At 44.6% G+C, this 16,362-nt stretch overlaps 1 protein-coding gene across 1 annotated transcript in view; it reads left to right on the top strand.

Annotated features, from left to right (window-relative positions):
* LOC123755364 (monocyte to macrophage differentiation factor 2) overlaps positions 1-16,362 on the top strand; it is a 90,049-nt gene that overhangs the window by 62,114 nt on the left and 11,573 nt on the right. The window contains exon 5 of the mRNA XM_069327836.1: positions 686-815. Within this exon, the coding sequence (XP_069183937.1) occupies positions 686-815 (130 nt within the window). The remainder of the gene's footprint in view (positions 1-685; positions 816-16,362) is intronic.

The raw sequence follows: 16,362 nt of genomic DNA, 5'->3' as shown, positions 1-16,362 counted from the left end.
TTAGGAAGTCTGAAGATGGACAAACCTATCACTTGGCACGAATGACAAAGAAGGCTTCCTTGAGGTTACCTTGAGATGGTTTCAGGGCTTAGCGTCCCCATGGCCTGGTCCACGACCAGGCTTCCTCATTGCTGGGCTGACAGGCTGCATAAGGGAAAGCACGCAGAGCTCATTAATATGATGCCCTGACATCAAAGATAGAAATGGCAGCAGCTTTGGAAGTAAGATTTTGAAGAGAAGCCAACCAGAAATGAGGCAAAAATTAAAAAATCCTGCACTCTATCTTTTCTTCAAGGGGTACCTCATTTTGCCTTACCAGGTGGTTTGGGATCTGTTTCATAGCATCATTTTCCACCTGTGGCACCCTGTTCCTGCCACCTCAGTTCTCAGTTGGGGTTCATGGCAGGAACCCCGTAGCATTTCTGACTTTCTGATCAGCTTCCTCAGTTTTTGGGTTGATCACTGATTCCCGTGCTGCCCTCACATCACAGAGAGAATCAGACTCTGGACCTGGTTCCCAGAAGTTCAGCATGGGTGTCAGAGATGGTACAGTCTTAAGGCTTAGTGGGACATGTACTAGCAAATAGCACCAGGAAAGTTTCATTACATTCTTTTATTAATTTTAGTATTTTGGACAAATTGTTAATTTTAAGGCTTATACAAAATTAGTGATGGCTTTTTACAGATGGGGAATATGGGTTCTTGCTGTGCTGGGCATCCTCTATCAACAAATTTTCCATGAGAGGTTTAAGATGTTGGAGACTGTGTTCTACCTCATTATTGGTATCCTCCCATCACTTGCTGTTATGGATATGGTAAGTCTACTCACTTTAGTTTGCTTGTTATGACTGACTGTAACTCCATTATTTTTTTATATTACTGTTCCTTAATTGTGATAAGTATATACACAAGTATTAGCAGGACTTTTTTTAAAAGCCAGTTTAGCCATTTTATATTTAGACTGCACAGTGTCTTTTTGTTTCCAGTATATTGGTGTTTCAGACTAGAGTCTGGAACCAGAACTTTTCAGTAATGATCATAATTGTATATTTGTTTTCTGTGGGGGAGCCCCGTCGGCTCCATGGAGCTATTGGACTGATATTAGCTAATATTATTATGGGGCTTCAGTCATATGGAGTTGTCATGTCTACCAGGGACCACTATCCAGAACATGGTCCCCTCAGAGAGGTGCAGGGAGTAATGGCCTATGAAACACTCATGTAGGAAAGTATTCAAGTACCATCGACCGGGGTTGAACACCCAAAAAGATAGGCGCTCCAAAATAGACCCCTCCTGGTAGAAAAATTGCAACTTGAGACTAAACAGAGGCTAGAAATTTTCCCCAAGGAAAACACACTAATAAGCAACATGTCCTTACACCGCACGCTGCTTGTTTGTGCCAACTCCCTACCCCCAGGAGGGGTAGAGGGGGTCCTGGCCCACCGAGCCGGCAGCCAAACCGTCTGTCTGTCGACTAAAACTAAACGACGCGGATGTCTACTCTGTTCTCGGTTGCCTGACAGGCTTTTCACCCGGGCGGTGTTCCTGCTGTGCGTTGGTGCGGTGGCCAGGAGTTGGTACCAAGGGCTGCATGTACTGAGGGGCTCCCTTCCCTAAGTGCCCTCTGAGTACACCTCTTGGGTCTCGGAGTTCTCTTCCCTGATTCTTTCTGGTTCCCATTCCTGTAGAGGTAGTGGTTGCTGGGCTTCTTCCTCGCCCTTGGGGTCAGCTTAGTTGTCGGTACTTTCGTTTGGTCCTGGGTAAGGGGTGATTGTTGCTGGTTGGGGTGCACTTGGCTGCACAGCTTGCATAATTGTAGTGGCCATGCCTCGTTCTGGTCCCCTGGGTTGTGGTGCTTCCTCGGGGTTCTCATTTCAATGTTTAGTTTTCTTTATTGCCCGTTGGGAGGGTGCCAGTGTTCCTATTAGGTGATACCTAGGTTCAGTAGGGCAGTCCTCCTCTGGGCCTCCGAGGTTGCTCACCTCACAGGGGCCAATTTGCCCGGATAATATACAAGGTTACAGCAGGCTTTGGCAGCACCAGTGTTTGGGGTTTCCCAGTAGGAATACATTCCCCTCCAGGCCCTGGAAGCCCCCGTTGGGGCTTGGTTGAACTTTGGATGTGTCCACCAAGTCCCATCTCGCCTTGTGGGAATTTGCAGGTTATTCGTTGCCCTTGTTTCAGGGTGACGATTACCTGTTCTGCCCCATCATGCTGCTTGTTGTTAAGCAGCATGAGGTAGTTAGGGCATCGACCCTACCTACGACAACGTAGGGTCGTCAACGACCCTATGCTGATGCCGTTGGGTCATCGACGACCCTGCGCTGATGCCGTTGGGTCGACGACACCTTTGGCCCAAAGTCGTGCGTGTCTGGTTCCTCACTCCTTCTCCTGTTTACCCATTCTTCTTCGGAAAACCTTGGGTCAAGCGGCTGTTTCGTTGCATAGTATGTTTAGGTAGTTGCAACGCACTAGATCGCCTGCTTGAATGCCTCGTGGCTGCCCAGTTTGGTTAGGTTATTTGTTAATGCCCTGTATGCATATAATCATCATTTGTTTTTGTTATTATTATAGGATTCAGTATACAGTAGTTTACTGTAAAAAAAAATAGGGCATTTGAAATATGCACCAAATTTAGACTAAAAAATCCATAACTCCCAACATTTAAGGTTTATGAAAAAACAATAAAATAGGATTGTAGAACAGACAGCTGTGCCCACTATATGTAAAAATGGTGAGAATCGTTCAGAAACTGGATTTTTGATGCTCACTCCAAGTTAAAAATATTAATTATAGAGATAATTGAAGATCAAGTTATCGACAGTAATTATGGTACTGTAGTTCTAATTCATTATTTTACTTGCATGTTTTAATAAACATTGTTTGACATTCGTACTCGAATATGTGAAAGTTGTAGGTCAATATGTATTGAAATGAAGTCAAGAAAAAATAACCTCCCCAAAACACAAAATATAAAAATACAGTACACTACAGTACAATACAGTACTACCTCAAGGTAGTACTTATAATGATTTAGGGGATATATATGTAAACTTTATATAAGTGATAAAGCCTAATCTGGTCCCTAATCATCAAAACAACCTAAAGAGTCAAAGAAAATAGTTTGAATTCTGAAAAAAATCCCCACCAAAAAAGTTCAAAGTACCAAGTTCTGCCAGTTGTGGCTGATTTATTTGTTGACCAATTACATTCTACCTTAAATTAACACTTTAGTCCGGGCATGACGCAGCATTGCGTCATCAGTTTACTGTCGGTAATCTCGGGGATGACGCAGCATTGCGTCATCCACTAAAATAATTGCCAAAAATCAGGTTTTTTTCCGATTTTGGGGGGACTGTTTGGTAACTGTCAACAAGCGAATGCAATCTGTGACTACAATACAAACATGAAAGGTGTTGATCACTTTGACCAAATGATCAAATATTATCACTTCATAAGGAAAACTCACAAATGGACGAAGAAAATGACCATCTATTTTGTGCAAATGGCTATCTACAATGCTTATGTGATGTACAACTACTACACAAAAAATACTAAACTATAATACTACATATACTAAAATACTAAATACTAAACATTTGTGAGCAGGAATTGGGAGTGTAGCTGGAAGGCGTCTGGGTGCTCACTCGCGGTTAATGCGTGGCCCGTCTTCAACTCGTCGGCGGGTGGAGCGTGACCAGGTTTTTTATTTTATATGCTAATATTCCTCTAGAGAATTCTATTGCGAACCCATTGATACCAAAATGAAAGACCTAGGACAAAAATTGAGGTGACCAGAGTGAAAAGAGTGAACACATTTTATCGCTTTTGCGCGCTCCTGGGTAACTCATTCGCACTTTCTCTGTTTCCTGCGGGTAATTAGCTGGGCTTTTGGAGTTTATATGCATTTAGTGCTATAGAGAATTTTATTGCGAACACAATGATACCAAATTTAATCTCGTAGAACGAGAATTAAAGTGACAAAGTTGAAGAGAGTATACACTTTTCAGAATTAACGCTCGCTCCCGTGAAAGGCTGGGACCCAAATCGCACAGTTGAGGGGTGGCGGGCGGGGCACGCCAAAGTGTTAATTAAGATAATTAACCCTTGAGCTGCTCCGGGCTATTTAGCCTTTGTCACCTACAGTCTCATAAAAAAAATTTAAAAAATTTGGTTTTCTCTTTTAACCCTTAGGGCGCACAAGACATGTATAGATGATGGGAGTAAGTTTACCAAACCGTGCAATACATATATAGAGCTCCATTCACATAACTGATGCCAAAGTCTGACATTAGCATATCAGCCTAGTAAGCTCTGGGGAGTCGCAGGAGGGTCCCCTTAGAAAAATATATGAAGAAAAGAAAGACAAGCAGCCGACCGGCAGGCAGAGCACAGCGCCGCCCAGACTAAGAAGGCATCGAAAGAGCACAAAAGCCGGACTAAAGGCCCACCTTGACAACAAAAACCAAGGCCCCGCACGACCCCAACATGTGCCAAGACCCAAAAAGAGCAGTCTGTAAGCCAGGAAGACCCCGGAACCCCAGAAGGCAGAATCAAGTCACACACGAGGTAGCCAAAGGCCTCCTGAGCCCCTCAAAGGGGGGGCCCAAGAGAAAGAAACCTCCGGAACGAAACCAAAGAATCTAAAGTAACCCAGAATTGAACCTGGGGGAGCCCAAACCACCACATTTGCTGGCAGAAATGCACCACAGAAAGAGCAAAGCACAGCATCCAGACAGAACCCCCCAGTGAAACGGCCAAAACAGACCGAAAACTGAGGGACACAAGGCGTGGGAAAAAGCATAAACTGACAGGGATACTGGGCCCAAACCCCAGGTCCCAGACCGAAACAGACAGAAAACGCAAAAACCGGTGTAAAAACCACCACCCAAGCGTTCCCAGAGTAACAGAAGACGACCAGAACACCTTAGAAAAAGCAAAGAAATGGCAACAGGAGGATAAAACCCCTGAAGGAGGTGAAAAACTCCCCCAAAACACAAACTCGCACACCCAGGCACAGGTAAACAAATCACAGCGCCGCCCCTGCGGCCAGGCGGGGAATCAACCCGCAGAAAGAAAATGGCCACCATAACAAAAGGAGACGCGACCGACGCAAGAGATTAGAAAACACACCAGCAAATGTGGGAAGTAAACACAGGAGAGGGACGAAAAAAACTGTCCAGAAAGCAGAAAATCCCAAGCAAGGGCAAACAGTTCCAGAACTGCTAGCGGGCACCCCCCACAGCCCCGGGAACCCGCAACATAGGCCCCGGGGCAGAGCCATCCTCCTCGCCCTCTGCCCTTAAAGAAAATAAAGAGTCCAGGGGAAAGGCAGCAAAGTAAGTTCCACTGGTAAGACCCAGAAGTCTCTGCTGGAGGAGCAGGCTCGAAAGCCTTCGTCCCCAACCTGAACGGGGCAGCTCCCGAAGCTGCCCGAGTCTCGGCACCAACTAAACACCCGCCCCAACCCCCAACCCCTGATGGTCTGGAGCCGGGAACAGGGAGGGGGAAGGGGCGAACAACACCTAACCAAAACGGGGCAGCCCTGGGGCATCCGGGTGGGAAACCAACCTAGCACGTTGCAGCAACCTAAACCGAGCATGCAACGCGGATGCCTCCTGTACTCTTAACAGTAAGGACATCAGAATAGTACTGGAGAACAAGCAGAGAACACAACTCGCAAGACTCCGGGTCAAAGTGTCAGTGACCCAACAGGCAGCACAACGGAGGCAAAAGAGGCAACTGTCACCCTGAGACAAGGGCACAGCAACCAACAAACCCGCACAAGATGGGTTGGGACCAGGAAGATGCATTCACTGGTCCACCGAGCTCCAAAAGGGTTTTCCAGGGCCCGTAGGGTGATGACTACGGGAAGCCCGGGCAAGGTGTCACTAACCGGTTAACACCCAAATCTAACAAGGGGTAGAGTCTAACACTGAAAACCCCTACGACGTCTACAATCATGAGGGCCTAGCCGAGGGCTCCCAAACAACACCAGTGAAACTATAGCCACACTAGGCAGACCCCCACCAGGCAAATGAAAACAAAAAGAAAAGAAAACCCCCCGCAAAAGTACACCATCTCCACAGGCAACAGGAACCGGTCGCCACGTAGGTGGCAGGCCGCGCATCACCTTGATGCCCTAACCAGCACGATACCAGTCCCAACCCAAGGCCAAACAAGGGCCCCAAGGGCGAGGCAAATGCCGAGCAGCAAGAACCCCTACGAGAATGGGTCCCGAATGCCCCAAGGAAGATAACCCTGACACTCAGTGGCAGTTCTCACATTGCGCTTACGGAAGGAAACCAGTAAGCGAATGCAGCCCAGGTACTGAAGAGGAACTCCTGGTCACCACACAACACAATAACACAGCAGTGAGTGCCACGGAGGCAAACACTGCCTAGGAAACTGAGGCCAGAGAAGCATCTGTCCCAGTTGACATTAGCTTAAACTGGAATGCTATGCAGCTGGCTCAGTGAGGTTCGGGGCGCCCCGGGGAGGGGGGTGCTGCACGGATGAGTGGCGCGGCAGTAGAATGTGACATTTGCTTGTTTCCTTGGGATTGAAGGGAGTTCTACCTCTCTGTTTGGTTTTTGTTGTTAGTTTCTTACCATGTGGGATTTGTTTTGTTATGCCTACCTTTCTGGGTGTCTAACCCTGGTCGATGGCAGATAAGGAAAACCCCCAACCACAGTGGGGTTTTCCAGGGCCATTGCTCCCTGAAACCTCTCCGAAGGGACCAGGTTCTGGCTGGTGGTCCCTGGTAGGTCCGAACTCCGTAGCTAATGTCCCGGTCTAGCATAAAACACATTAGCCTGATAAGCTCCAGGAAGCCATAGGGGCTTCCCCACAGAAAAGTGGCATTGACAGAGCAGGTGTCAGACGAGGTCTGCTCCACCCCAGCTGTCAGGTGGGAGTTGCCACAAAGGTGATATTACCTAATTATTTCAATTTCTCTTATTTTTTTTCTTGATTTTTTGCAGTAATATTATTCAATAGTGTGTATTGTGATATATTTATATAATAAAATGTGAGGGCCATCGCTGTACACAAAATTATGGTGTGCATATTAGTTATTCAATTATTATGTTCATTAAACAATAAACAAATAGTTTTGCTGTTATTACAGTATATACACAGGTTATATATAAGTATCTGCATGTTTTGTTCACCATAACAAACCACTAAGTTCGTATTGTGAGTCAATAAGCAATGAAGAGTGGCCACCACACACCAGCCAGCCACTCGCCACCACTCCCTCCCTCACCTCCTCACTCGCCAACATTCTCTTCCCACAATACTGTTTTTGCTTCTATTTACTATACACAGACGTTATATATAAGTATCTACATGTTTTGCTCGCCATAACTGTACATCTAAGCTTGTATGGTGAGTTCAGGCAATAAAAGAAATAGCTACACGCACAGTCAGCTGGTAGCTGCCTCCCTCACTGGTTCAAGGCCAGACGCCCTAATATTTCTTCTCCAACAATACTGTTTGTGGTGTTATTACACTATATACACACATTATATATAGGCATCTACATGTTTTATTCACCATAACTGTACAATAAGCTGGTATGGTGCCCAAAGACCATAGTTGCCACCAGTACACATGACATGTCATATAGATGGCGCCACCTTCCTCGCCAAAATGGCTGCGCCCAACATACTCCTTTTGTTGTTATTACACTATATACACACATGTTATATATAAGTATCCACATTTGTGTTCACCATAGCGAACCACTAAGCTGGTATAGTGAGTCCAGTCATTAAAAGGTGGCCCCACACAGTCAGCAGACAACGCTACCTCCCTCCCAACCAAGATTACTCCTCCCACTACAATGCTAATTATCACCACAATCCTGCTATTATCAGAATCCTGGTCATTTTTATCACAGGGGTCTTCTGTAGTACTATCATCGCTAAATAATAGCATGTACAGTACATATATATTTTGGCGTTTTTAGGCGATGCTGAGGTTACAAGCTGAACAGCAATGCTGTGAGCTCATGCTACGTGCACCAGCCTTGACGGCTCATTCGGTACTGAAGCTCTCACACCCGGGACTGTTGCCCACGATTTTTTTTCTAGGTGGCGTCTGGTAACTATAGGTCGTGGCTGGACTATAGCTGCCCCTATCCCTCGCGGGGCATTTAAAATCGTGCGCTAGACCCCTCAGTCGTCTATATATGTATTGCGCGGTTTCGATAAAGTTACTCCCATCGTCTATACAGTATATGTATTGCGCGATTTAAGGGTTAAGATATAAAATGCGCGTGCGGTGGGTTGTTTTCGAGATGGAGGCCCGAGGTCTCCAGTGAGCGGCAGCTATCTTGAAAAAAAATTCCCAGCATGCCCCAGGACTGCAGTTAGGCTCGGTTCTGATTGTGCAACCATGGCTGATACACGTGCCTCCAACTCGGTCCCCTGTCGGACACAGCGTTGAAAGATCACTGTCTAAAGGGAAAATTCAGACATTATAGTTTGAAGAAGAAAAGGTAGTGATATTGATGAACCAAGGCACGATGAAGACATAACACAAGTGTCCGATGCAAGTGTTATAGACACGGATGCAGACGATACACCGAGCATGTCCTGTACAGGGCAAGCGCCAGGCATGCTGTGGCCTCACAGGTCATCACCCTTACCAGTATTATCAACACCTGTGTCATCTCCCATTTTTGACCAAAGTGATACTGTAGAAGATTTGCTTTCTGGGTTCAGTGATGCTGCTTCTGATACAAGTAGCATAGATGAACCAAGGTGAACCAGCTACCATGGTGGTGTTACTAGGCAGGAGATTTACTGTTTCGGCAGCATGTCCTGCCAAGTACCGTCATGTTCCTAACCACCACCACCCCCCACCCCCCACCCCCATGACGACACTCACGACAGTGTTGCCTCTACATCTACTTCCCCTAATCACCCTACTAGTATACAAAGTAGAAGAGCTTCATCTCCTGGCTAACAGAGATTTAGTGCAAGAAAACGTACCCGTATTGGTTGCGTCGCTGGCTTCCTCTTCGGGTTTTTCGATGGTCGGTACCATGGCTCCTGTCCCTTCCCTCACTCGATGTGTTCACAGCTGCCTTGTCTCTCAGTTGGGGCTTTGTGACCAGTCTCACTAGTCTGGCCAGGATCGTTGGGAGCTGTCCTTACGTCGGGCTCATAGCACTGTGCGGGAATTTGTGGTGGTGTGGCAAGCGCTGCCCCGGATTCAGCTTCTTCGAGGCTCGGTGATTCTGGCTCCATTTGGACGGCTTCCACGTGGTTCACTGTCTCAACTGTGTGGGGTCCCTTTGGTCCCTTGCTCTTAGGGATTGGTCACTTCGGGTGGCTCTTCCCGGGCTTTAGCTCTTCACCCTGTTCTTGTTCTGGGAGTGTCCAACATTCTGGCAGATTCCTCATTCCTCATCCTCATTCCTCATTCCACGGAGTGGACAGTCGACACCTCCTCCTTCCGTCCTTTGGCTTTGCCGGTCGTACGGGCATCCAAAGGTGGACCCTCTTCATGTTAGTGTGGTCACGGTGTCTTTCATTGTATGTGGCACCGTTCCCAGACTGCGAGGCTGTCACAGTAGATGCTTTTTGGCAGGACTGGTCGAGAGAGGGGTTCTTGTATCTCTTTCCCCAGTCCAGCTGTTGCTCCAGGTCCTAACTCGCTTGAAGTCCTCTTGGGGAGGGAAATTCTCCTGACTCCATGGTGGCCAGCCCAGCCTTGGTTTCAGGTACAGCTTGCTCGGTGTTCAAACCCGGGAGTTTTTCAGTGGCTCCGTTTCTTCCAACAGATTAGGCCAGAAACTTCCCGAGTTTCTGGAGAAACTCGCTGGCTCACTTTACTGCTCCGCTCTATATGTCTAGTCTTTCTAAAGTGTGTATATTACTATTTATATGGTGATCAGGTGGCCTTGATGGTGTCCCACCTGCAGTCTTCTTCCCAGCGACAGAATGAAGTTTCTTGGCGGTCTTTCCATCTCTTTCTTTTTCTTCAAAAGTTATCATCAATTTCTGACCGGATTTTGTCCTTTCTCTCATGGTTTTTTGTAGATCGGCAACTCGTGCCTAGCACTGTCGCTTCTTATTGTGCGGTGTTGGCAGAACCACTTCAGCGGAAGTAACATCCACCTCGAACAGGTTGGTATTACTTCCGTTCCGGTTTTGTTGGCCTTGGCCTCTGGGTGGGTCGGGTTGGAGAGCTTCATGTTCTCCTCCGAAGCCGGTGTTTCTGTTCATTTGGTTCAGGTGGTCGTTTTGTTCAATTGCAACCCTCTCCTTCTTTTCTGGCGAAGAATGAGACGGCTGGTTTCCTGAGGGGTCCTTGGGTTGTTAACGATTGGTTGGTTAGGCTGGGAGTGCATCATGTGTTGTGTCTGTTGCGGCTTTACGTCGCTACCTGTGAGCTACTACTTCTGTGATGGTGGACGCTTAAGGTGGATCCAGTTTCCCTGGTTCCCTGTTCCAGGGCTCATGTCTCAGGTTGTCTGCAGTGTCATAAAGTCCAGCCAGCCTGCGATCTACCCTCATGCCCATGACGTTCGGAAGTATGCTGCTCTCACAGCGGTTTTTGAGGACATGTCTTGGGTAGACATGAGGGGGCGGGGATTTTGGTGGTTGCACAGGGTCCTGGCAGCTAGGTATCTAGTGAACATTACGGTTCCTTCCCGGCCATGTGGGGCTTTGGGGTGCCTGTCGTGGCAGTCTGTCTCATCTTCATCTTGAAAACTGGTACTGTCGCCTCCCCAGGTAAGTTTCTCTTTTTTTTATTTATTTTTGGGTAGTTAGCTTCAGGAAGCCGATTGGGCTTCACACAGAAAACCAGTGTAATGAAACACCATTATCTGGGTGAGCCCCCGGTAGCTCCCTGACACCCTCATGCCCTCTGGTTGGTGGATTTTCATCGTTTAAGAACTGGAGTGGTGGGTTGCCGGCTCCCCATCCCCCCATGGAGGAAGTGGTAGCACTAACGAGCAGAAGTTGTAGTCGCATGAAGGGTTACTTGTTTGTTTTTTCTAGGAGAGTTATTTTGATCTTATGGGATGTAGATTCCACAGGTTAACCAGACAGTGGTCTATTTTGATTTGCCTACCTTTCTGTGTCCTTTCCTGTCTGATGGCAATTATGACATACGTACTTTAAGTGTAAAGTGCTCGTAGGCCATTGTTCCTTGCACCTCTGAAGGGGCCAGGTTCTTGCTCGTGGTTCCTGGTAGGCATAAGGACTCTTCTGACTGATGACCCCAAACTAATATAGCACATATCAATTTGGATAGCTTCAGGGAGCTTCTGGGGCTCATCCATAAAATGACATTTCATTACATTCAATGGTGGTTTTTTTGTCTTTTGTACCTTAATGTATTTTCTGGGGGGAGCCCTTTCGGCTCCCCGGAGCTATCCAGGCTGATATGTATCTCTTTAGAATTTGGCATCATTCGATGTGAGTGGAGTTCTAGGCCTTCCGGGGACCACGAGCCAGAACCTGGCCCCCTCAATGAGACACGAGGAGCAATGGCCTATAGAAATGCACATGTGATTTGGAGCATTCTATATCTGCCATCGACCGGGACAGGCACCCAGAAATGTAAGCGCCCCAAAACAAGCCCCTATTCTGGTTAAAAACGACGAAAATAGACAAACGAGTGGACAGAACTCCCCAAATAGAAATGAGCAAACGAGCATGACAGCACATGAGCTGCACCGCTTGTTTGCGCAGCTTCCCCTCCCCCGGGAGGGAGAAGGGAGAGCCCCAGACCCCCGTGTCGGCGCTCCACACCCCAGTTCTTTGGCTGATGTGATACGGCATGGTCCTGTGACTCCAGCTCCAGACTCTTGTGTTGTGCTGTTCTTTGGGTCAGTACTGCTCTTATGGTGTGTGTGTTGTTCGGTTGAGGTTCTCTACTGTTCTCTGCTCGTCTTGGCTGCTGTGGCCGTGGGGGCGTTTTGGACTGCTCGGGTTCCCTGCCTTCCTTCTTTCCTGTTCTGGGGTTCGGGTCTCCCGGGTCGTCTGTAGGGTTCTTCGGTTTGCCAGTTGTCTTGTTTTTTAATTAGGGCACGTGGCATCCGCCTCCCATGTCCTTCCCTCTTTTCCTTATCTTTGGTGAGGTAGCTCTGGGGAGCCGACAGGGCTCTCCCCAGCATTGAGTGTAATGAAACGCCATGTTCTGTGTGAGTCCCGGAGGCTCCCTGGCAACCCTCCCTCCCTCTCTCCGGTCGGTGGTTTTTGTGTATTTTGATATCCAGCCTCAGAACTGGGGAATGGATTGCTGGCGCAGGAGTCTTGGGGCTTCTCCATTCCCCTCCCTAGGAGGGGTGGGGGAGCTGCACAGACATGCAGTACGACTCGTGTGAAGTCATGCTCGTTTGCTCGTTTTCATTTAGGGAGTTCTGTACACTCATTTGTCTATTTTTGTCGTTTTTAACTAGAATAAGGGTTTGTTTTGGGGCACTTACCTTTCTGGGTGTCTGTCCAGGTCGATGGCAGATATAGAATGCTCCAAATCACATGTGCATTTCTATAGGTCATTGCTCCTCGTGCCTCTCTGAGGAGCCAGGTTCTAGCTCGTAGTCCCCGGTAGGCCTAGAACTCCACCCACATCGACTGATGCCAAATTCTAAAGAGATGCATATCAGCCTGGATAGCTCCGGGGAGTCTCTGGGACTCGCCCAGAAAATGGCTTTTCATTACATTCAATGCTGATTTTTTCCTTATAGATTAAAGTAATGTCATGAGCTGTTTCCTCCCATCTTATAATAAATTATAAGGTATATCATTATGTTGAGTGTGCTATGAAAAATTGTGTTGAGTGTTTAATATTTAATTGTCTTAAATGTTACTGAAGTTTTCATCTTTTTTTTCATTTTGTTTGTTTTCTTAGATTTAATTCTTTTACATGTAATTTTTTAGCATTGTCTTAAAACATAAACTAATAGAGGATAAAATTTTCTTTAGTTGTAGTGCAGTGTATATGCAGTATATAAATTTAAGGTTGATATGTAAATTGTAATACACTATTATACTATATTGAGCTATTCTACTTAATTTCTTTTAACGAATTTCTTGAAAAATATCTTACTTAACTAGAGCTGAAAAGATTTACCAGTTTATCAGATGTGTGTGTCACATCTTTTGTGGCACATAACATTCTAGCCTTACAAATATTCTTAAGAATCCAAGCCTATACTCTTTTTGCTTCCTTTTACCCATGCATCAGGCTCGCTCTGGGGTATGTAAGGTAGGGCATATCTAGCACTTATCAAGCACCCAGCTTCTCACACACGCTGGCTGAGATTTTTGCTCCTGTTTTGTGGCTAATTGCCCGACACCCACCACACTACGACATGAGGTGGTTATTGTTAGATTTTCCAATTATTTACCATTATTATTATTATTATTAATTTGCATCTGCCTTGGACAAGTATGAAGTTCTGGGGGTGTGATAACAGATGCTTTTGTTTAATATAAATGGTTTAAATTCGGTCACATGTACATTTGATGTAACGAGTATGAGTACATATTGATCACTTCAGTGTGAATAGGATCTGTTCTTCTGGATTGGTTAATTAACCTAAACAGAATTAGTGTAGTGAACATGGAGGCATATTTTGTTCATTATGAAAGCTAGCATATTCAGTAGCTTATAAAAGAATGAAAAATTATTTTAATAATACTGTATGTGAATCACTGACAATCTGATCGAAGCTCACTTTTCAATTTGTTTCTAAATTGCCGTTTAATATTGACATTTGAGTGAGCATTATAAATAATATGCAGAATTTAAATGTTCTTTATTCAATAATGTATATCAGTTTACTACATCATTGGTATCTATTATTTTAGCATAAAAAAATTACAGAATGCATTGTGCAGTTTTTTGTAGATATGCAGGAAGTCTTACAAAGCCACATTATCTTCTAACAGTGTTATTAGAATGTTGCATCATCATGTGGCCACAATCATTCATGGTATTATGATCTTCACATTGAGAGCACTACTACAACTGTAGTAATGCTACTACTGTGCTGCCACTATAGTAATATTACTTCAGTACAACTACTACTACAGTACTACTACTGCTACTACAGTACTACTACTGCTACTACAGTACTACTACTGCTACTACAGTACTACTACTGCTACTACAGTACTACTACTGCTACTACAGTACTACTACTGCCACTACAGTACTACTACTGCTACTACAGTACTACTACTGCTACTACAGTACTACTACTGCTACTACAGTACTACTACTGCTACTACAGTACTACTACTGCTACTACAGTACTACTACTGCCACTACAGTACTACTACTGCTACTACAGTACTACTACTGCTACTACAGTACTACTACTGCTACTACAGTACTACTACTGCCACTACAGTACTACTACTGCCACTACAGTACTACTACTGCTACTACAGTACTACTACTACATACTACTACAGTACTACTACTGCTACTACTACAGTACTACTACTACTACAGTATTACCTGTACAACAGTACTACTACTTCTACAGTACTACCTCTACAACAATACTACTACTACAGTATTACAGTAGCACTACTACCACAGTATTACAGTACTACTACTAATACTTCTACAGTATTACAGTACTACTACTACTACAGTATTACAGTACTACTACTTCTACAGTATTACAGTACTACTACTACTACAGTATTACAGTACTACTACTACTACTACAGTATTACAGTACTACTACTACTACTACTACAGTATTACAGTACTACTACTACTACAGTATTACAATACTACTACTACTACAGTATTACAGTACTACTACTACTACAGTATTACAGTACTACTACTACTACAGTATTACAGTACAGTACTACTACTACTACAGTATTACAGTACTACTACTACAGTATTACAGTACTACTACTATTACAGTACTACTACTATTACAGTACTATTACTAGTATTACAGTACTATTACTACTTTTACAGTATTATTACTACTTTTACAGTACTATTACTACTTTTACAACAACTACTACTACAGTACTACCACTACAACACTACCACCATCATTAATATTATTGCTGAGCATGTTTATGATGTGAGCAACACCATAGTAAGTGACACGAGACACTGTGCTACTCCCGGGTTAACTTGGAGACAGTAGAGTGACAGTAACTCATGCGTGCAGAATTGGATGGTGTCATTAGTGTTAATGCTGCAACCTGCATGCCATCACTTGATGTAGTCAAATGTGCTTATTTTCTTACCAAGTATTATTCAATGAAGTACTCAAAGTTTGTGCAGTGATTTTTGAGTAGATAGTAGATAAATAATACAATATTTGGGGCTGCATGAACTAGTATTGAAAAAAAAAAAAAATAGACCAAATTACTAAATATAGAGAAAATTATATTCAAAGAAAGAAGTAATTGTTTTTACTATTTTAAATGGATGGAGTACATTGTAGGATATACACTTTTATAGAGCCTTTGGAATTTTCACAATTATCTACCATCAAATATATTGTGAAGACACAGTCCTATGCACTGAGAATTTATTACACTGTAATCACAAATAGACAATTGCAGATACCTTATCTCTCCCTCTCACTATTTTTAATGTTTGTAATGACCCATGTTGAGGCCCAATTGACTTGCATATTGCATGATAGTGAACTCTTAGGTTAATGTTGTGCAGTGCTTGATAAGATGATGACCACCTGCTTGCTTGTATGGAAGTTTATTGATTCATTATCAGCTAAGGTGAGATATTGATGAGCGTGTGTAAGACTTATAGTCATCTTTCTGAGAGCTTTTGATATTGTTAAAGTATGGGCATGAAGAATACTAATGTACCTATGGTACCTCTTATATACCTCTTAGGTGTTATGTAAAGCACCTTCATTAGCTCAAGAGCTCAAGGTCTGCTCCTCTCTCTCTGGTACGTCTAGCTAATATTTTGTATACGACTACCATTTCTAGCTTCATTATGACTGATTGTCTGTTGCTATATATTCCTTGAAAGATTATTATTGGTGACCAGCATATTATTGGTAAGCTAAACAGAACTCCTGAGTCTGATATGACCCATTTGCATGGAGGAATCTCTGTGTGGTAGCTATAGGGAGCCACCATGGCTCACCCAGAAACTGGTGTGTCATTACATTCAATACTTTTTTTCACCCAGATTAATGTTGTAAAATTCAAGCATTGAATGTTGTGAAATTCCCTTTTTTGGGTGACCATTGTAGCTCATTGGTGCATATGGCTCTGGTGCACAGATACACCTACAAACCTATTAAACCTCTGGATTTAGACGGGCGAACTGAATACCGGGACCATAATCTGGTGTGTTCATAAAGGCAAGGAGAGT

The sequence above is a fragment of the Procambarus clarkii genome, chromosome 20 (assembly GCF_040958095.1).
Source record: "Procambarus clarkii isolate CNS0578487 chromosome 20, FALCON_Pclarkii_2.0, whole genome shotgun sequence".
NCBI lineage: Eukaryota > Metazoa > Arthropoda > Malacostraca > Decapoda > Cambaridae > Procambarus > Procambarus clarkii.
The sequence above is the reverse complement of the archived record's forward strand: the minus strand, read 5'-3'. Positions and strand labels throughout refer to the sequence as shown.